This window comes from Papaver somniferum, chromosome 3 (assembly GCF_003573695.1).
Source record: "Papaver somniferum cultivar HN1 chromosome 3, ASM357369v1, whole genome shotgun sequence".
NCBI classification, from domain to species: Eukaryota; Viridiplantae; Streptophyta; class Magnoliopsida; order Ranunculales; family Papaveraceae; genus Papaver; species Papaver somniferum.
Window position 1 is genome coordinate 82602739 of NC_039360.1, and position 22241 is coordinate 82624979.

Here is a 22241-nt window from a genome sequence, read left to right on the forward strand (position 1 = left end):
CAAATGGGAAAGATGATACAACATTGTGCTCATTGTTTTTCCAATTTGAGTAAGATTTCAAACTTAGTGTGGTTCGATCTTTGCAAATACTACCAGAAGAATAAAGGAAAGATTTAAGCATAGTCAGTGCAGCAGCTGTAAGGCACATGAGTCACAAAAGGAAAAATGCAAGATTTGGTCTTTCTAAGAAAGTCATCACTTATCGAGATGGAAAAGCGCAATATAAATCTAACAATGTTGAAAACAATGCAAGAATTCTGCTGAACACGGAAAAAAAATTTGATGTAAAATCTGGCTAGATAATTCCAATCTTATGCACAAAGAAGGCTACTTTTCAAAAAATTATTAAAATTGGGCTGTAAACAAAAAGAGGAGCTACTGCAATGTCATAAACAACTTCAACAAGAATGAGTGATTTTAAAACTCATAAGTTTTGATAAAGTCCAATGCGGCATCAATGTAATGGTTGATACTCGAATTATCTCTAAAGGAGCTAAGAAAAAGACCAGAAAATTAAAAAATTATTAATGTGTACAACTATGTACACATTAACAATAAACATGTGTATAATTATGTACACATGAAAACCTTAAGTGAAAGCAGTCCTTAAAGCCTGCGAAACATTTTTTAGTAAAATCTAGGATATGCAGTTGGTCATTAACCAGCAAGCCAAACCAACCTATTGTATTTTCTAAGATCATCTTCACATCTGTCACTTACCCCAAATCTGTAAACTCAATCTTTACAATATCTGATGGATTGTTTTAAAATCTCAATGTTTGTTAAAAGAAATCTCATGTGGTTAAACCAAAACTTCATAACTTTAAAAAAAAATATATTAAATAAATAAATAAAAAAATTGGGAGAGTAATAACGTCATTAAGCAACCGGACATGCTCACCTAAAGAAGTTCTTAATTAAGTAATACAAGAAAATATTTTCAAATAAACTTTTAATAAAAGAAGTATCTTAGAATCAAAACATGTGTACAATCATGTACACGTTAAAAATCTAACAGGTGTACATAGTTGTACACCTTTACTTTGAAGAGAATATGTAAACACCCACTACATTTTAAACATCACGCCTACTCAGAGGATGCGACTTGTCCATTATGTAAACCCTACATCAGTCATGCAATATAAATCGAGCCTAACATGCTTAAGGACATGAGACCACTACATCAAAAATCCACAATGCAAAAACAAACAAGGCAAATTGGGATCAAAATGATAAACTCACCGAGTTGTTCTTATTACATCATTAGTACCAGTGTGGGGACACAAGCCAACCTGCATTAACATAACTAGGTCATTAATAGACAATAAAGGGGTAGAAATTTATACGCACACATAATCAACATGGGTACAACTACGTACACATTAAAAATCAGCATGTGTACAACTATGTATACATTAAAATTCAACCGTTATACAACTATATACACATTAACTATCAACATGTGTATAATTATGTACACATTAACAATCATCATTTACAGAATGTTATCAGGAAACCGTTTTAAATCAAGGTCTTTCACTTTTCTTGGGATATTTTCCAGCCCAGCATTTTGACATGGTATTTCTTAATTATAACTAGCGTGACTTATTTTTCGGACGTGATCTTATATTTTGACTTGATCATTTAGAAGATCTGTCATTCATGCCAGATGCACAACAAAATGAATTCTAACAAAGGATAAATACAAATAGGAACTCCAATTCATACTCGGGATAAATGGTAGGTCGTAGGCACTATCTAAAAAAAAACATAATCAGTAAAAAAGGACAGTGCAAGAAATACTCACGGTATTAATATCCATTTATTTTAGTATGCATCCCACTACAACGCATATCTCTCCTGAGCTGGGTTCTCCTATATTCAGTGGCAGCTTAACAAAGTGTTTGACATTTCACTGAAACAGATGAGACATGGAAGACACCAAGGAAGATTTGTGAATGATAGAGTCTTATAGGGAATTATTTCTTCATACTTTTTGCATTTTTTTGGTTTCTTTCTCTAATAGGGAGAAAAAAATGTGAGTTTGTTTTAACACACTAGATTTAGAAGTAGAAATTGAAGTGACATTACATCCACTTATATTAGTAGTGCAGTTAATAGACGTAAAAGAAAAAGTTTGTTGGAGGGGGTGATTTAATGGAGGATGGAAACTTTAAAAATAAAAAATGTCATGTGAGCTATAAATATGTGGGCATTTTCTTTTATCCAGGGACATAAGACAAACTAGTAGTAATGATACATAAAGTCCTCTCATCTTAATAACACTACCACTTCTGCTGTAACTTATCTTGTCACTCTTAAAATGAGTTGCTATCACCCTACCCCTCTTCCTTTTCTTATAGCTGACCTCCCCTACAGTTATTTGTGATCTTACATTAGATTTTGTTTGGATTTTGTGTGAGTTCACCCGTGATGCTCCTTCCAAATTATGAACCAAAAATCAACATCATAAGTTCACTATTCTTTCTTATTTCTTTCTTTCTCTCAGAGTCGACATTTTGTAGCTTCCACTAACTTTTCCATCATTAAAACTTGGGCAAAACAACAACAACACAGAGATGTTCTGTACCGGGGGGAGAAATGAATTTATGGAGATGCTACACTCCAAAATTAACCACAACTGTGTAATCATATATATTTTGTCTTACGGAAGTAACTAATTAAATTGATATCACTATTTTTTAAAAATTTCCTAGAAATCTCAAACAGTAAAAATCAACAATAAAAAATAACAAATAACAAATCATATAAAGAAAAATAAAATCGGAAATAATGTAAATCTGACAAATCATATCTATTAAAATGAGGAGTGAAAGATGGAGTAGCAGCAAACCTAATCGGTGATGTAGACGGAGAACAAATTAGGATTCTATCAGTAATTGTTGTCCCTAAGCATTTTTGTTGATGAAATCTTAAGATTCACTTGTTGTTGGTGATTTTATCGACCTTCAATTTCAAGCTAATTCTTCAAGAACAACTGTCGATGATGTCGGATTCAGGCTTACGGAATCAGGTACTAATTGGTACTCAAACTTTGGTTTTGATGATGGAGATTGAATTGTTCTTAAACTCAATTTATGAATCGTAGTTCCACTGATCTATCGATGAAACCTAATACATTTTTTGAGAAGAATTTGTCTTCAGAGAATCTAGATCGAGAATGACAAGAGATTGAGATTTAGGATTTCGTAGAAAACTAGATCGAGATAGACAAGAAATTGAGATTGAAATCAAAGAAATTCGAAAGGATAATTGATCTGAAATAGGGTGAACATCTAAAACCTAGAGATCGATTTTAGCTGCGAAGCTCTATAATGGACTATGAAATGTTTTAGAAAAAAAATCTAACGCGATTTTGTACTGAGGGTTATTTTTGTCACGATAAAAAAACATTTTTGGACCGAATCGTTCGTAAACGGATTAACTCGTACCAAATTTTGTATATTTGGACCTTCTAGTACTGGGCTTGAAGAGATAGGACTAGAATGTCTAAAGCCCAACTAATATGGGAGTAGACGTCAATTTCTACATTTTGTAATTAGAGTTCGGTACCAGTCAAGCCAGTCAAGTGACCAGAAGTCGGGTGTTTTACTAAAATAAGACATATTAAGGGGTCCTTTAGCTGATTCTAATTCTATTGCAAGGACTAGCGTGTTCCGGGAATCCTAATTCATGTGTACTGTTAAGAACCAGTTAAGGAGGATTTCAAGAAATAGACTACTACTCGTTGGAGTTACTTGGTGAGACTTATCAAAATAATCTCTTCCTCCCTCTCTTAAAACAAAACAAAAAAGAAAAGAAGAGATTTTTTTAGACGGAAAAAAGAGAAATTAATAGACTTACCCATTAATGGCGACATCTATAATCTCTTCAGTTTCGTCATCAACTATTACATCTGATAATCTCGCAAACATGGGTTCTTCCGTTTTCCCTAAATCCTCTTTTCTTTGTGGTGAAAACAATTTCTTATCAGCTCATTTAAAGCCCAGAAGAAGTAGTAGAGTTGCAGTTCGTAAAATTAGGGCTTCTGCATCTTCAAACTCTTTCAATCATATCCCTAAAAAGTTTAGAGAGGAGAATCTTATAGATGGAGGTAAGTTTCAATCACAATCTGTATTTATTTGTATTCAATTTATAAGGATTGGAATTTGTAGTTTAGGGTTATCTTATTTTGGTGTGAATGACTGAATGGGTAACTAGTTAGGGTTCAGATTTTGAAGCTATTCATTTAGTGAGACATGGATTACTGTTTACTTATGGATACCTGACAGATAAATCTGTTTAACAAGTTTAAACCTCTATCGAACCAGAATGATATAATCTTCTATAGCTGTGATGCTTTCTGTTATAACCATTCTCACTTCCTAAATTGGTATGTTTTACTCTGTAATGTCTAAGCATTTTGCATATGGTGGATGTATTAGTATTTCGTCACCGTGCTTTCGATTGTAACTCCCTTGAACTTAATATAATGTTATCCATTCTGGAACAGTGATGGAGAATTATAAAAGTGTTCCCCAATCACTATATGGCCTTTCTCCTTCACAACTGGACATGTTCATGACAGAAGACAACGTTGCCAGCCGACAATCAAAGAAAGTCACTGAGGTACCTCCATGTAGTTCTATAAAACCTTTGCTTTATTTCATATACATACATGTAATCTTCTTTTGTGAACTTAAAATGCATCCACACTCTTATATAACGTGTATAACTTTGTGCAAACTATCGGTTCAGTCTTTCGTGACACTCTTTCGCCGGGATTAAGTTATCTCATGTGTAACGAAATTGTTACAGGAGAGCATTTCTTCCACTAGGAACTACCTTGATCATGGAGGAATGTGGAGTTCTTCAGGCATGAGCGATGGAGATCATTCTAGGTATAGTATGAGTATGAGTGTAAGCATGTACCGAGGTGGATCCAGAGGCGGCAATGGAAGACCCAGGAGTGCTCCTCCAGATCTTCCTTCTTTACTTTTGGATGCTCGAATCTGTTACCTTGGCATGCCTGTAAGACATTTTTTCTCACTACTCTTTGCAAATATCACATGTTACATTGTATTTACATGATCCAGAATTTGATCTTATTCTGTTATCTGAATGACTGTTAACAGATTGTTCCGTCAGTGACTGAGCTTCTTGTTGCTCAACTTATGTGGTTGGATTACGACAATCCCTCCAAACCTATCTATTTGTATATAAATTCGTCTGGGACACAGGTGAGCTCTAGAACTTAGTTATGTTACTTTTGGAGCCTTTTTTCTTAAAGGTTATAATTTGTTTGATAATGATAAATACTATATGATGTTGGGATCAGTGTATTGTTAGCTTCAAAAAATTGCCTTACTCAAGTTTCTTCCCTTGATGACCTGATTCTTTGTCTCACCAGAATGAGAAGATGGAAACCGTTGGATCTGAAACCGAAGCATATGCAATTGCTGACACTATGGCTGTAAGTAAAACTGCTACTATCTGAAAGTGATGATAGGCTCAATACTAAAGTACTTAATCAAGATTTTAATTGGTTCAATAATGTAAAGTTCCTAAATGTTAACTTTTCTTTTACTTCATTTTCCTTGCAGTATTGCAAATCCAAGATCTATACTGTGAATTGTGGTATGGCTTATGGTCAAGCAGCAATGTTGCTATCACTGGGAGCGAAGGGTTTCCGTGCTCTGCAACCAAATTCCTCAAGTATGCATCTTCTTCATTTTAAGAAATTAGCTCAATTATATTCTGTTGTAAAACGTTCCTCAGTTAATTTCCTCCCTCCCAATTATATGGGACCGAAACTGGAACACCTTGTTATGATTTCTCATCATGTTTTCACACTACCATTCATTTCCATCTAGAAAGGTACATATGTTTTAACGGCTGATATTGGAGAATGATGTCATTGTCCTGTAGATTAAGATTAAACTTTTGCTATAGTCCCGCGATACTAAATCGAGCATAAAAAATATGCTCCAGTAGGGCCTTAATTTGTGGATTAAGTCATTAAATGGCATGATGGTTGAATGTACTTTAATGGTATAATTTAAATAATCACTAAATTCTTTTTCTTCATGGTCATTAGCAAAACTTTATATGCCGAAAGTCAGTAGATCAAGTGGAGCAGCTATTGATATGTGGCTCAAGGTACCTCCTCCTTCATATTCTGCTCTGGATCATACTAGTTTTGCTTCTTTTGTTTGTCTGAGTTTCTTTTTTTTTTCCTCGTAAAATTATTAGGCAAAAGAGTTGGAGGCAAATACCGACTACTATGTTGAGCTATTAGCCAAAGGAACAGGGAAGACTAAGGAAGAAATTTCCAAAGATATTCAGCGACCTAGATATTTTCAATCACAAGAAGCCATAGCATATGGACTTGGGGATAAGATAATTGATGGCAGAGATGGTGTATATGAAAAACGGGTAATTAACAAAAGCTATTATTCCGACAAACCGTTCTTCCTTTCTGTTTGATACAGCTTTTCACAGTTTTAACGCTAACTGCAATGTGTGTCTGTGTGTGTTGTGAGCAGGATTACGAAGGAATGCTTGCTCAATCGAAAGCTATGCGAAGAATTGGAGGTCCTGGAGCCCAACCAGCTCCTTCAGGATCTAGGTAAACAAAAGTGTCAGTAGTATCTTGAATGTAACTTAAAATATTAGTCATGTTCACTTAAAGTGCCAGGAGCTAGTTGATGTACGCGTGAACGCCAAATGTAACTTAAAACCTCCGCAGAGCTTAATCTAATTCCTCAGCAGATCTGATTGAGCTGAAATTGAATTTAAAGCCGCCTTATATTACTCGACTCTATTTGGGAGTGTTGATGGCGTTAAATAAAAACAGATCAAGATGTGTATACTATCTGAATAACATGACTGTAGTAGTAAGTATAACATCATGCAACCAGTAAGGAAGGATTTAAATGATATAAGGGTAAGCTGTATTGTCAAAGAATTTTAAATGATGAAGTTGTTGCGGGCTGGTGATGATTGTTGAAGCAAAGAAGATATTGAAGATAAAAACGGAATTAGTAGGAACAAATTTATATGGCAAAAAATGAAAATGTAGTGGAAGGTTTGGAGAACATGCTGATGATCGAAAGAAAACCGCAGAGTGAATAAGCAGTATGAAATCAAGGTTCTATTTTTGTTTTTTCAGAGGCAAGAAAGTTTGTGCATTGTGAATGGTTCAAGGTTTTATTTGGACTAGGAACGTCTCCTACTGTTATACTTCAAAGGGAAATTCAAAAATGCAACCTAGATTTTTGTTGTGCTATCTAGTAGGGTAAAAAATTTAATTATGTAAAACATTGGTCTATCTTTACTTCATAAACTCATTACACCAGACACTACTTAAATTAACTGCTCAGAGAGGTGCTGAAGAATAGTATTTGATGGTCCATTACACATGCCCATGGCAACAGCCACAACACTACAACTCTAAAATGAGTACACGAGAATATAAAAATACATATTCTAAGCTATCTCCTACGTGAAATATGTTCTTTAAACTTCTTGTTGCTTGCATCTGAAACCTACATGCGGATTCTCACAATTTCAATAATCATACCAGTGATGTGGAGGAGACCATTTGAGAAGTATTAGTGCCAGAACACATCCTTGATTTTTGATTATGCAGGAGTAGGGTACACTTTCGGCTTTGGTTTGACTTCAACTTCATTTACAGTGCGAACGAAAATGGCATCGGGTTCATGACTGTAACAGAAAACAGAAACAACAAATGTTAATGTTTGCATATGAGAAGTACCAGAGCTGTAACATAAAACAAAAAGTTCATGAGATCAAGAAGTGGTTTACGATTGATCTCCTTCCTCGTATGTATAACTGGAAGCAACAGCCAGTAGACGGCCATCTTTGCTAAATGATAGTGCTGCTATGCTTGTAGGATATTTTGAGTACTGAAATCACGAGGAAATTTGTTCAGGTATGAGAATAGGAAAATGTGTGAAGTACGGAACTGTTGTAACCAAGAAATTACCTGATATAGTCTCTTCTTGTTGTTGCCATCCCAAACATTTACAAACCCATCGCAACCTCCTGTCGCAAATGTACCATAGCTGCGGTTGTGAAAGTAAGCAAGTGAATAACTGAACAAAAACCTCTATACCCAAGGCAGATGTTTATGTAGTTCATCAAAAACCAGGATTACACATTTATCTGGATAGGTCAAAGTTTGGTTGTCAACCATCAATCAAGAAAATAAATCTAATTTGTGTATCACTTATGCAACATTTTTAGGGGCCACCCTCTCAACAACAATTTGAGCTGAGCATGATCCTTAATGAATTGCAGTGAAAAAAGTAGCATCCCTATGTATTCTTGATATCAATGAGATCAGTGTTCCGTTTCCTATCCCAAAAGAACACTATTGCTTCAAAGCCTATTTCACAAATGAAAAACGTAAATTCTTTTATTAGTTTGACCATTTGCTTCTAAGCAAATAATCTTTTTTAAATTATATACTAATTGAGGGATCTCTCAACTAATTACAGATGGAAAACCATTGAGAAGCACGGGCCTAAAGCCAACTAGTAATGGTTAGGGTCAAGCTAAAAACTGGTCCGGTTTGTCGTCAATCATAGGCACGCCAGCAACTGCAAAAAACGGCTGCATTTATTACGTACAGCTATAAACAATGCAAAACAATATAACTTACATGGGATGGAATGCTATAGCATTGACAGGATACACAGTATCCCTTCCAGCCTCTGACTTTCGATGGCACTTGAAAGCATACCTACAAAACCATTAATTCGTTGATTCATTTTGATAAAAGGAGACAAAACAGTGCCAGTTGCATAGTACACAGACACACATTTCCTTTATGGGAATGGAAATGCAGGGAAGTGTTTCACACATTTTTAACGGCTCAAGAGAGTTCACCAACAGAAGTGCTAATTTTGTGAAGTGCTTGTTGGGTGTTGAAACAAGTTTAAAATACATGTAGTTCACTAAATAAACCTAAACCCGAGAATGTATACTTACTTCTTTGCCTGGCCAGCCTCAGAGAGATCAAAGAACTCCATCGCAACCCGACCTTCCACAGAACTAAGAGCAAAACCTGCAAAAGAAACCCAGAGCAAAGTACAACTTTCATGAAGTTTTTGCAAACAGACTAAACCTGTGTGCATTACAACCAAGTGAATATTCCACGGGTCCTTTACTCCAGGCCCACCCGAACGGGTAATTAACTCACAAAAATGGCTAAAATGCCATTCATACAATTAACCTGTTCAAGTAATTTGATATATTGAAAAGAGAACTCAACTAGCTTTTAGCAGTATATAATAAAAATATTAGTTATTGAAGGATAAAATTGACAACCAACTGGTTCAAGAAAGACCCCATTGCCATCATTTGCAGAAAGGAGAGGATTCAATGCACAAGGTAAAACATCTGGATTAAATAAGGTAGCTCACCTGTTCCGTTGGGATAACACCGCACACATCTAGTTTGATACTTCAACGAAGACTCCCTTCGTTGTTCCGGTTGGGACATATTCCGAAGGTCATAGACATTTACATGTCTTCCAGCAGTTGCAACCACTAATCGGTTCCCAACAAGTGATATCGAATACACACGTTCGGGTTGTGGATACATCCCAACAAGGGTACGCTCCTGCCCGCTTGCACCTCTAGGATCCCAACACTTGAGCATTTTGTCCCAACTCCCAGTGATGACTTGTCCTAACACCATGCACATATGTTACTACCTTCGCAAGAAAGACTATGAATATGCATTAAATTATATATAACTTAATGAGGACCGACACATTAACACTATCACAAACTAGACTCAAAATGCTATGGCTGACTTGAGAAGTTACTCATCAATAAAAAGAAAAGGCTACTCCCATCCACCTTTAATTCACTAGGAGTGGTGCCAGGATTTCATTTGAGTGAGGCTAAAGCACAAAACTACTTTCGCAAGGGCCATGAATTTCATAAGGAATGCCCAAATTAAACAAAGATACCATTTAGCAAGATAAGAACTTTATGTTAGGCTACAAGCCTATAATCAAGGATGAGAAAAGTACCTGCTGCATAGGAGTATTCAACGCAACGAACAGGTGCATCATGTTTTCCCAATATATCTTCCTTGCCAGACTCAAAGACAAACCTGAAACAGGTTTTCTTTTAGATACGGAGCTTAAAGAAGGTGTTTAAAGCATTTCAGTAATTTAAACGCCTATAGAACAGAATAAAAATACATTAGGTTCAACTTTTACAGTAGTGGGTTTATGTTCTTTCAACACATCTGAATCAGAAATAGAACTGAAACAGGACAGTAATGCAACTTTGCAAGACAAGAAATTTATCCCTTCAGTATGGATAATCAAGTTAACTAGCGGAGGGGGTGGGGGTGAAAAAGGAAAAGTTTTCAAAGTTCAAACTCCCGCCACCCTCTAATGCAAGTGCAAGACTGCCACATTTCTTTGCTCAATCTCAATTTGGTAGTGTGATCCATTTATAACACTTTAACCTAAATATTAACTCAGACTAAGTTGCTTAATGTGCTTGAATAAAGTGTCTATCTGGACCATATCACCATCATGAATCTCACTGCATATTCTTCGTAGCATTAATTTGTACAGTTAGTAGCAGATAGATAGGAGTATAAAACAAGATTACTGTAACTTAGTTACTCACTCTTTGTATGCTGCGTCTGAGTTTGATGCAACAATCAGTTCAAAAATAACTAGACATACTTAAAAACTTCAAAATACTACCTCGTATCAAACAGTTGTTGTGCATCTCATTGATAAATGTTCACCCATTACTTAAGTTATCTGATGTTGATAAACTTCAAAACAAATAAATATCTAAAAGTGTTTATTAGCGTTTGAATTATCAAAAGTGGTTGTGTTGCCAGCACTATATTCAGTGTTCAATTCATTAAGAGACTCTAAAAAAGTGACCTAATTTTATTAAAAAATCATGATCAAGCTCAACATCTTACGCCATGGCCACATCTCGTATCAAATCGATAATCAAACAAAACCAATGCTAGATAATCTATATAAAAATCCAAAAATCAAGTAGTTAAAAGGAAAAATTGCTGTTACCTACGAACAGTATTATCTCCTCCAGCACTAAATCCCGAAGAATCATCATGAAAGCAACAATCCAATACCGGACCTCCATGCATAAACTCACCTTTCAAACCGTTAGCATTCGCATCATACAATTTAACACTCTGATCAAAACAAGAAAACAAAAAAATGATTAGAAAATAAACACCAAATAGAAAAAAAAAAGAAAAAAGCTTGTTCAAAAAAACCAAATAGAAAAAAAAGAAGAAGCTAGATTTAGGGTTTAAGTGTTTTATGAAAGTAAAATGAAGATATATTTACCTTATCCCATGAAGAAACAAGAAGGTTATCACTGTGATTAGAGAATCTTAGATTTGAAACACCATCTTTAGGAGGATTTGTAAGTTCCCTCCCTGGCATGGGAGGAATTGCTGTTGTCATGAATTTTTGTTTTTTTCTTTACTTGGTGTTCGAAGAAGTTAGGGTTTACCTTTGTCGTGGTGGTGACAAAGTGGATCAAAGAGACTGAGAGGGAATTGTTTTCAAATTCGGAAGAAAAAGGCGGATGCGATTTCGAGAGAATTTCAAAATTTTCCGTCTAATCAGATTTTAATACACTTTCAAAAAAAACATCAAGTAATTTTAGGGGTAATTACGTCTTTTCGGTAGGTAATTTTGCTGTTCATTTCATTGTACACATGGTGAAAACGTCGCAATGGGCCTTCCAGTAAGTAAGTTCCTGAGAACCAGGAGTCAGCAACGGACGGATGGATGCGGATCAGGGGTCATTCGCGTCCAATCCGTCAAAGTTGTGAATTTGGAAAATCCAAACGTGTTCGGGGACCGGATGCGGATTAACCGCGGATATGATACTTGCTTTTGTTTTTTTTTTCTTCACATTTCATTTCGTGTCGTACAGAAGGAGAAAAAAAACACCAGGAAGAAGATACAGCTTCGTGACCCGTTGCCAAAGAAAAGAAAAGGGAACTATTGGAAAGCTAAAAAAGACCCGTTGCCAGAGAACAAAAAAGTGAACCATAAGAAAGCTAAAGATGAAAAAATTCCCAAAAAAGTGAACCAATATACACTCACAGGAGCCAATTAGGAATGTTGATTCCTACGCCAACGATCAAGGCAGTTAGGATGAAGAGTTAGATAAGCTTCTATGTTGACAGTGATCACACAAGTCTCTCCATAAGAGAGGTTCTGTGTTCACCTTCAGCCGAAGGTTTTTTTAGCTGCATGAGGTTATCTGTTTACTAAGAAAATGAAAAATCCAGTAGGCATTCACCTGTTTTATGAAACAAAAACTATGTATCAGGTCAAAATTTAACAAACAATCCACGACACAAATCTAACAGGACATGATTTAACATAAACACATTACTCTTCAATAGCTTTTACCGGCATAGTTGTAACGACAACATTTATAAAATGAGACACCATTTTTTTCTCTTGCGGATTGGGTGAATCCGCGGATTTCAAACTCCAACCGCAACCAAACCGCTAGAAATGCGGTTTTGAAAATTTCACTCGTGTCCGGCCTATAAATCTTGTGGATTGCATTTTACCCGCAATTTTGCGGACGGATACGGGTGAAATCCGCGGTTCCGGACTTTTTGCTCACCCCTACTGAGAACATGGTCAGGCTTTCAGACGGCCCATTAAAATTTTGGGAAGCATACATCCTTTTTTTTTTTTGGAAGCATACATCCTTACATACTTTTTTTTGACACATTCGCGAGCACAAGGCCCAAAAGAAAAACAGACCAGCTAAAAGAAGGTGATTCTCCATCTGGCAAACTTCTTCTTCAGATCTATAATCCTTCTCCAGATTTGTATAACAGTCCAAGGAGGTTCGGACTCTTTATTTGTTAATAAATTATAGACATCCATTGAATCAGTGCATAGGTGAATATTAGGTTTTCGTTTCTGCACTGCCAGATTCAGACCAAGTTCAACACCTTGTAATTCATGAACAAACACAGATCTTACTTGACCTTCTCCACTAGCAGCTGCAATCACCTCAGCTTCATGATCTCTAATAATAGCTCCAAACCCTCCTGCAGTATCAGTTTTTGAACCATCTGTATTGATCATGACTTCATCCTTCTGGGGGTACAACCAAGAGCAAAAAATGATTTCTGGGATAACAAAGGAGCAGCCAATATTCCATCTTCTCATAAAAACTCTTGCAGCTGAATTATCAGTCTCCTTGTGGTTTCTAGCTAGCTGACATTTTGAACCTTACATCTTGTATAATCATCAAACTGACTTGTTCTTGAGAACCTTGTTGATTTCTAAAGACTCTGTTATTTCTCTCTCTCCAAATATGGTAAACAAAACTGTTGAGAGCCAGTTTTTTAATCATACCCACACAGCTAGCACTTGTAAAGTTTTGAGCACACCAGTTTATTTCTTCATCCCAAGAGCTTTCAAGATCCTTTACAATCCCCATTTTAAGAAGCAGACCTCTCCAAATTTCAGAAGAAAAGTGACACTCATGGAACAAATGGTTTTCAGACTCCTCATCAGTTCCACATAATATGCAAGTGGAATCAGATATAGTTCTCCATTTACATAATTTACTCTTTGTTTTCAGTCTTTTAAGGAGAGCTAACCAGATTATAAAGGAGTTCCTAGGAATGTGGGTTTTAACCAAACTAAATGCTTCTAAACAAGGTTAGGCATATGATCAGATATTGCAATGTAAGTTTCTTTATAGATATTTCCTTCACAACATCTTGGACATCATCTTCCATATAATCTGGAAACACCCAACCATTAGGAGAAATAAATTCAGCCACTTTAGAGTTATCTGCAACACCAATTGTTTCTAAAATATGAGGTTCAACCCAATTTGTAAGTATCCCTTTAGAATGCCAATTCTCATGCAAGAAGCTAGTGGAGACTCCATTTCCCAAAATGACTCCTATATGTTCTTTTTCTAGCTCTCTATGGTCCAAGGTTCTTCTCCAGCACCAAGACGAATCTTGAGGAATCTTCATTGTCCAGAAATCCTTGTCTTTAATGAGATTGCTTTTAACCCAAGAAGTCCAAATAGTGTCTCTACTAAATCCCAAATATGCCTTAAATTTGCTGCTACATTTGTATTTTCCAAATCCTTGAATCCCAATCCCGCTTCTTCATAAGAATGGCAAGCAAAGCTCCATTTAATAGGATTGTAGCTCTTCTTTAAGTCAGGACCAGCCCATAAGAATCTTTTGAATTTAGAATTTAGAATTCAGCTCCTTGATGACTCTTTTAGGAAGTACAAAGCAAGAGAACCAGAAGAATAACATTCCACAAAGAACAACTTTAACGAGCAAAGCTCTACTAGGATAAGCTAAGAAAATAGACTTCCAAGAGTGAATTCTCTCATCAACTCTCTCAATCAGAGGTAAACAATCTTTATATGAGAGTTTAGTGGATAAAAGAGGAACACTTAAATATCTAACAAGTAATTCTCCTACTGTGCAGTCTAAAATTTGAATTATCTGGCACATAGTAGTAGTGTCCACAACAGAGAAAAATAATGAAGTCTTTTGATTATTATTTTCTAGCCCTGAATAAGAACTAAATTCATCAAGAGCATCTTTTAGGCTAGAAGCAGCAGCAACAATTCCTTTGAAAAAAATTATCACATCATCAGCAAAGCACAAGTGAGTTAAGCTGGTTAACTTACATCTTGGGTGAAAGCCAAATCTCTGAATCTGAACTTGATGAAAAAGAGTATCACTCAGCATTTCCATAACCAACACAAATAGGTAGGGAGAGATTGGACAGCCTTGTCTCAATCCTCTCTGAGCACCAAAGAAGCCATAAGGTGAGCCATTTATAATAATTGTGAACTTAGATGTTTTAATGCATAGAGAAATCCAGTTAATGAATAAATCATGGAAACCCATCTGTTTTAACATATAGAAAATAGCATCCCACTTAACAGTATCATAAGCCTTCCTCAAATCTATTTTTAAGGAGCACCTTGGAGTACCTTTAGATCTATGATAATTCCTTACCAACTCATGTGCTACCATAATGTTATCCTGAATTGATCTACCAGAAATAAAAGCTAATTGATTTTGACTAATTAAACCTCCCAAAATCTTCTTCATTCTTAAAGATAAAATCTTGGTAATGCACTTATAAATTACATTAAAACAAGATATATGTCTATAATCAGTGACAAAAGATGGTTTTTTCTTCTTTGCAATCAAGGTGATGAAAGTACAATTTACTTCCTTAAGGAGCTTGGACTTATGGAAAAATTTTTGAACAACATCAACTAAATTATCACCCACCTCAGTCCAACAAGATTTGAAGAAATGGCTAGAGAAGCCATCCGGCCCTGGTGCCTTGCTTGAACCAATAGAGTGTAGAGCAGCAACCACTTCTTCTCTTGTAACAGGCTTAACCAAATCAACAACATCATCCTGTTGAACACAAGCATTTATGCTAAGATTACACACATGAGAAGATGAGTCAGCTTCAGATAAATCACTACCAAATAATTCTGAATAAAAGGAAATACATTCTCTTGCAATATCCTCATCTTCAACCAGTTTAACATTATTTCTGTCATATAAGGATAGGATACTATTTCTAGATCTTCTTTCATTGAGAGAGTTATGAAAAAATGAAGTATTAGAGTCTCCCAAGTCAAGCCATTTAATTCTAGATTGTTGTTTTGCAGCTGATTCTTCGTATTTTTCTAACTTAACATATTCATCTACGTATGCTCTTTCTCTTCTAGCAAAATCATGATCCAGGGGATGAGATTGAAGAAGAAGTTGGGCAGAATCCATTTTTCCTTTAGCAGATAAAACCTGTTCAGACATATTCTTAAACCTTAACTTTTTCCACCTCGTAATATCATGTTTCACACTCTTAAGCTTATTAACAAATCTTATCATGGGATTAGCTCTAACATCAATATTCCAACTCCTTCTAACTATTTCCATGAAATCCTTTTCTTCAAACAGAAAATTGTAAAACCTGAAAGGAGGGGGGCCATGTTTTCTTCTCTCAGCAACAAACACAATGCAAGGGGAATGATCAGACATTCCAGGAAGGAGAGACTCAGTTTTAGAGATTTGAAATTGTTGTATCCACTCCACATTAACCATTGCTCTGTCTAGCTTAGATCTAACAATAGTACCATCTTGATGACAGTTGGTCCAAGTATAAAAACAACCAGAAAATTAAGGATCCATAATCTTGGACAACTGAACACATCTAGAAAGATCTTGATAATTATCAGGTAAAACAGAAGCACCCCCTACTTTGTCAGAAGGATAAAGCAGAGAATTAAAATCCCCCAATAAGACCTAGGGTTTTGAATTAAAGGAAGCATAATCACTGATAGAATTCCATAACAAATTCCTTGTGATATAATAATTATCCCCATAGATGAAAGTAACAACAAAGTTTATCATGGAAGAGAAAGAAACATCCAGAAAAATAACCTGAGGAGAGGAGCTTAACACAGTAACTTGCACATCTTTTGGATTCCAAGCAACCCAAATTCGACCAACACTAGTCACACTGTCATTATCTAAGTAACACCAGGATGGGTTGATATTATTTCTTATTCTTACTTTATTGAGAGATTGAACATGAGTTTCCACTAGACCTATCATGGAAAGCTTATTTATTTTAATTAAATTCAACTTCTAACTGCTTCAGAGGATCATTTAGACCTCTGATGTCCCAACTACCAAGGTTGAAACTCATTTTAAATTGTTAGGGAGAGAGATGGTACCTCTAGCAGACTTCTTTAAGTCTGCAACCTTATGAAAGAGATTGATAGTTGCTGGAGAAAGAACATACCTGCTTTGTAAATGTGTTCTTGATCCTGAACTAGAAGCTTCAGCCTCCTTAGTCTTCAATTGAGTAGCCTTTAATATATTTAAGAAATTTTCTTTATTCTGATCAGATAAGACCTCATGAGTGTAATGCATACATTGATCTAATATAGAGAAAGAATTAGAAGTACCAACAACATTAAGGTTACTATCATTCCTTGTAACAACTTCCTGTAAAACATTTGTCATTACTGGCTCAGAAACCAATTTTTCATTATCAATTTCAATAGGAGATAATTCATTACTTGCAACTTCAGTAGAGCCTTTAGTTTGTTCAACTCCATTTCTTGATTTAGTCATCCATCCCTCCTCAGCTTTATTTTGAGTACTCTGTTTTGGAAACCATTTTTGTACCACTTTTTTTCTAGGTTTAACTTGTTTTGGACATGAGCAAGGCTATGACCAAAAACAGCACACTCTGTACACTTTGTAGGCTTCTAAGAGTAGTCCATCTTGATTTCAACTGTATCTTTCCCTCCCAAAGTAAATGTAAAAGATTCTGGAAATTCACAGTCAATACTCACTTCTACACAAATCCCGGCATAGCTCATTCTACTCTTATTTTGAGTTTGAGTATCCATCATTAGAGGCTTACCTAAATAGCTAGCAATCATACTCAAACCTTTGTTATTCCACATGAATAGTGGAACATTTCTAAAATTCATCCATACTAGAATAGATTTTAGTGTAGCAATTTCTTGTTCTACTGTTTTAGACAAAGGCTTGACAATAAACAATCTATTTGAAATAAACATAGAACCCATTTCTAAAGCCTTAATTCTATCTTCCGGCAATTGGAAATCGAAAATAAACATACTGTCACCATGAATAGTCATGTTCATATTACCTTTAGGTTTCCAGGCTCGGTTTACAGCATTACGAACCCAATTGAAGTTTAGTCTGCTTTCTACAAAATCTCCGATGACCTTATCCTCACATTGCCGGATATCTTCATCAAAAACTTCATACGAATGTCCATAAACTTCTTACCATCAACTTCTGGGTATGAATAGAAATCCATCTCAGCTGAAATAGCTGAATCCTTCTTCTTATCGAATAGTGATGACCAAGATGTTGGAGATCCTTTAGATGCAGAAGGGGGGAAATTTTCAAAACCCGGAGGAATTACAGGATCTTCAGACAAAACATTAACAGGGATATGAGAAACCTCCATGAGATTATCCTCTAGAGGTATCATATTCGGAGAAGAAGCTTGCATCTCGCCAGAGTAGAAGCACTACGAAGCGAAAAAACCTAACCAAAATCGTGTCAGAATCTCCTTTGACTTTGGCCGTCTAGGTTTGACTTTTTTGCATCCTTACATACTTACTCTTTGATTGATACGGAAATCTAATACTACCTCTGCCTCAGGAAACTAGGCTACAATGAAAAAAAATGATAGTATTTCTTTTTTCGTAAATAATGTGAATATGTAGGAGCAAGTCTTGTGTTTTGGAATACATCAATTATGGAGGGGTGTTAGTGTGTTACGGAAGAATGGGTTGCTATTACAAGCGTGAAGTAATCTCATATTAATAATATGATTTCAGGTGATTTTCCTCCGTTGTGGTTAAAAGCTGAACAAAGCTCTCTTCTATATTTCAGCCAATAAAATCATTCTGTTAATTTTATGTAAATCCAACGAAAATTCACCATCCGCTTAAGATTGCAATCCAAATAATTTTCCAAATGAGAGGGCTTCCGAGCTCCAGTTTAGATTCTTCGGAGCCATAAGACTTGCCCAATACATAGCTTTGATAGAAAATCGTTTACTAGGCTTGCTCGGAGTAAACTTTATTATGCTGTTATGCTGTAACTCACAATTTGATCCCTATGACCATTGGTAGAATGCCAAGTATAGAAGCAAATTTTAAGAATAGGTAGGTAGATCAGTTGTGACTGTGAAAGTTGGTGGGATTATGCATGCTTCATGCTTGCACTCTAGTTAAAAGTTTTGGTTTCATTTGCATAGGCCCATTTTTGATTGCAGAGACAATTCCAAAGTCCAAACTTCCTAGTACGGTAGTACCTACTTCCAAATGCATACCAACCAAAACATCCATTTCATGGCAAGTTACCATCAAGGAGGGAATTGTTTTTCCCCCTTAAATGTGTTATTAGTATTGAGATTCTAGAACTTATGCTTTTGACAAATAGCAACCCTTAATTACAATTGCCGAATTAGTTTATAATATACATGATTGTTTTCAATAATCGAATTAGTCTCTGGAGATACCTCATGTCCGGGGATCTTCTACCTTCTAGTATATCCTCTGCATTTTCCCTCACGAACTTGGTTGTTAGGTTCAAACCAGTTACTTATCCATCAAAGACAAACAAAAACAAATAGAGCAAATGAGAGAAAGTACAGTAAAAACATAAATGACCGACTCATACCCAGCGTACACATTGTCATTTTAGTTACCGTGCATACTGGGCAATGGACAAATACGTTTGATTTTTCCAAACCAAAACCAAAACCAAAGCCTTTTTCCAGTAGCAAGTATCGGGTAGGGTAGAGATACGTTAGATATTTCTCATCCTTCCAAAATAATATTCGCCCGCCAAAACGTTGCTCTTGAACGTTACGCATCTATAGCACACATCAAAATAGTTGCTTTTCTCTACATTATCGAGAATTTTCTGCAACGTTTACTCTAACACAAACTGTACCTAGTAGCAGTACAGTCGATCTATTACACATCAATCTAGAAGTTGACTTCCAAACCTTTTGACTTGAGCCAAAACAAATTAATTTACATGTTAAAAGTTGAAAGTTTCCAACTTTGGCCCCTTCTTTACATACAGTGTATACCTTCATAGAGTTACATGGCTTAAGTAAGCTTCGTTGAGTAAATGATTGAGTTGAGCTTCATTATTAAGAATTAAGAATCACACAAAACTCCAAATTAGTCACATTTATTCCATGGATATTCTCATTTTGCGCCTCATTTTGTATTTAGATAATACTACATTATAGCACTAACAGTGATTAGGCTTTGACATTTGCGTATTGCTTGCCCGAGTATAAGCAAATTATATGATTGGCACTAAAATTATATGATTCAATCTCTATCTGCCATCAATTTATTGACATTCTCTCCCTTTTCGGTTTGTTTCAATGTATAAAATCATTAGTGTAAGAGGTATTCTATTTGGCTACCAATATTTGATGAAGTTTTGACAGTTTCACGTATATAAACTACTCAAAAATGAATACAAATAAAAAGAAAAAACTAGGTTGACATTGTTAATATGTTTAAATATACTAATTTTCAAAATATGTTTGGGATTAAAACTCAATTCGAACAGAATTGAACCAAAGTATCTATTGACATTCTCCCATCTTGACTTAACTTTTGCAACTATAGCTGCGTAGTTTCTAATTTTAATTAAGGTTTGACAATTAACGTATAATTTGATGGTTTAATTTTTAATTCTCAACATTTTATTCAAGTTTATATATATATTTATTTAGTAAAAGCTTACGAATATATTGACATTCTTGTATTTAAACTTACATTTTTCATTAATATAATTCATAGTTTTGTCAAATAATTTTCTATATTTCGACTTTGCTGGGTAGCTTTCTATAGTTTTACAAACTTTTGTTAAACTTTTTCAATAGACCTGCAATATAACATGGCATATAAGTGAAGAACCCACAATTTGGGGATACTCAAGCTAATTGAGGGATTTCCCCCATCCATAGTATCCTGCTAAGGGGCATATTTGCTGGCGAATTTACTAACTTTCCCTTTAGACTAATAAAAACCTAAATCTGAAAACCTAAAACTATTTCTTATTTATCTAATATCCCTTATTTTCTTTTTTTTCGGCTCTACTGGTTGGAAAAAAATTTCAGTACGATCTCAATGTCGATTAATCATCGTTTCAAAAATTCCTTCGGCGATTAAGTGCTTCGATCAAAATGTCTCTTCGTAAACTGACTCAAGTATTTAAACCTGATACAAAAGTGAGAATTGCGACTCAATCAAAATCAAAAATAAATAATTACTCAATGATAAGTTACATTGAATTGCTGTTGAGGAAGAAGACGAATCAGACGATCAACTTCTCAGGGATATGATATCGACGAGAATGTAAGTCATTCGCAATTTTTTTTGAAGTGTTTTTATTGATTTAGAATAGAGTGCTTATGTTAGAATCATGAACGGTAACTCAAAATTTTCAATTACATCAATTGTCGGTATTGCATATATGATGTAGACCCTGCCAACAATACAAATCGGCATTGAATTGTACATGAATACCATGTCGGTAGAGTCTTTCAGTATTGTTTTTGATACGAAGAGCATGTCCTAGTGATGGCTATAATCACCATATTTTGCATGCCCCAAATCGGATTGATTTATGATTAAATACAATGCCGACTTTGTTTCGTTTTTTTTTTTTAATTTATTTCAGTGCCCACTGATGTTGATGTCGTATAGAAAAACTATGGATTGAATTTTATATCACCCGGTATTGTCGGCTTTTAATGCCAATGTCGGCTGTGTATGTCGATATTATTTTGGTATTTCATATCAATGCCAGTTGTAGTTGTGAGCTGACATGATTCTCTGGCTTGAATTTCATAATAGCCGGTATTGTCGACTTCTAATTTCTATGTCGGTTGTTTCCTTTAATTTGAAAATTACAACAGCCGGCATGCTCGACATTTTTCCATATAATGTCGGTTGTTCGTTTTCCATGCCGAAAAAGTTTGTGCAATCAACGGATGCGCAAGGAATATTTGAAGGACCTTGCCGTCCAGCCATTTTTAATGGCATGTATGTAGTTGTAATCAGTGAATAACTTTCGAAATTCTTGCATAACCAATCTGTCTTCATATTCCCGCCTTTCTAATACTTGTTTGTGCACTATAACTTGTACTTAATGAAAAAACTTTCTTCTTATCCTTTGCCTTGATACCAGTGAACATTTGACTTGGTATGGTGCGTGTTTCAGTCAACCTATTTACTTCCTCAAATTCATCAGGTTTACATTTGCAATTACGGAGTACCCAACAAAAATCTTCAGATCTGGATGGTTATGGCAACCTCACCACATTTTAGTTTTCCATACATTTTCCTGCAAATTGAATACAAGCTTGAGTGTGCATCCATCCTTCTTTGTAATAGACTTGTGTACCCTTAGTCTTCTTTGGATATACATAATATTTTCTCTTGTGACTAACGTGCTCCACACCTCTCTCGCAAGCCGTCCCAGACCGAGTCATTGAAGCTTGATTGTGCCTCATTACACTTATTCTTGAAAACCTAGGGCACGATTCACTTAATTGCCCCATT

General features: G+C 35.4%; 2 protein-coding genes across 2 annotated transcripts; one reads left to right on the forward strand and one right to left on the reverse strand.

The window, feature by feature from the left end:
* The first annotated feature begins 3742 nt into the window (after positions 1-3742).
* LOC113356668 (ATP-dependent Clp protease proteolytic subunit-related protein 1, chloroplastic-like) lies at positions 3743-6867 on the forward strand. The gene is made up of 9 exons (XM_026599874.1): positions 3743-4114; positions 4514-4629; positions 4819-5031; positions 5136-5240; positions 5411-5473; positions 5604-5715; positions 6098-6159; positions 6253-6435; positions 6546-6867. Exons 1-9 carry the CDS (start codon positions 3871-3873, stop codon positions 6630-6632), a joined length of 1185 nt encoding a protein of 394 aa, XP_026455659.1. The 5' UTR covers positions 3743-3870; the 3' UTR covers positions 6633-6867.
* A 423-nt stretch (positions 6868-7290) lies between these two features.
* Positions 7291-11642, reverse strand: LOC113356670 (mitotic checkpoint protein BUB3.1). Its single transcript, XM_026599875.1, has 9 exons — positions 11387-11642; positions 11099-11229; positions 10070-10152; positions 9453-9719; positions 9019-9094; positions 8690-8770; positions 8012-8090; positions 7831-7931; positions 7291-7728 (listed from the first exon to the last, which is right to left on the reverse strand). The coding sequence occupies exons 1-9, from the start codon at positions 11504-11506 to the stop codon at positions 7644-7646; spliced, it is 1023 nt and encodes a 340-aa protein (XP_026455660.1). The 5' UTR covers positions 11507-11642; the 3' UTR covers positions 7291-7643.
* Between the last annotated feature and the right edge of the window lie 10599 nt (positions 11643-22241).

Coding starts and splice junctions, on each gene's coding strand:
- LOC113356668 (XM_026599874.1), top strand. CDS start 3,871: ATGGCGACATCTATAATCTCTTCAGTTTCGTCATCAACTATTACATCT. Junction 5,032..5,135: donor TCTGTTACCTTGGCATGCCT/GTAAGACATTTT, acceptor GACTGTTAACAG/ATTGTTCCGTCAGTGACTGA. Junction 5,241..5,410: donor TAAATTCGTCTGGGACACAG/GTGAGCTCTAGA, acceptor TTGTCTCACCAG/AATGAGAAGATGGAAACCGT.
- LOC113356670 (XM_026599875.1), bottom strand. CDS start 11,506: ATGACAACAGCAATTCCTCCCATGCCAGGGAGGGAACTTACAAATCCT. Junction 10,153..11,098: donor GGAGATAATACTGTTCGTAG/GTAACAGCAATT, acceptor AACCTGTTTCAG/GTTTGTCTTTGAGTCTGGCA. Junction 8,771..9,018: donor GAGGCTGGCCAGGCAAAGAA/GTAAGTATACAT, acceptor ATGGTTTTGTAG/GTATGCTTTCAAGTGCCATC.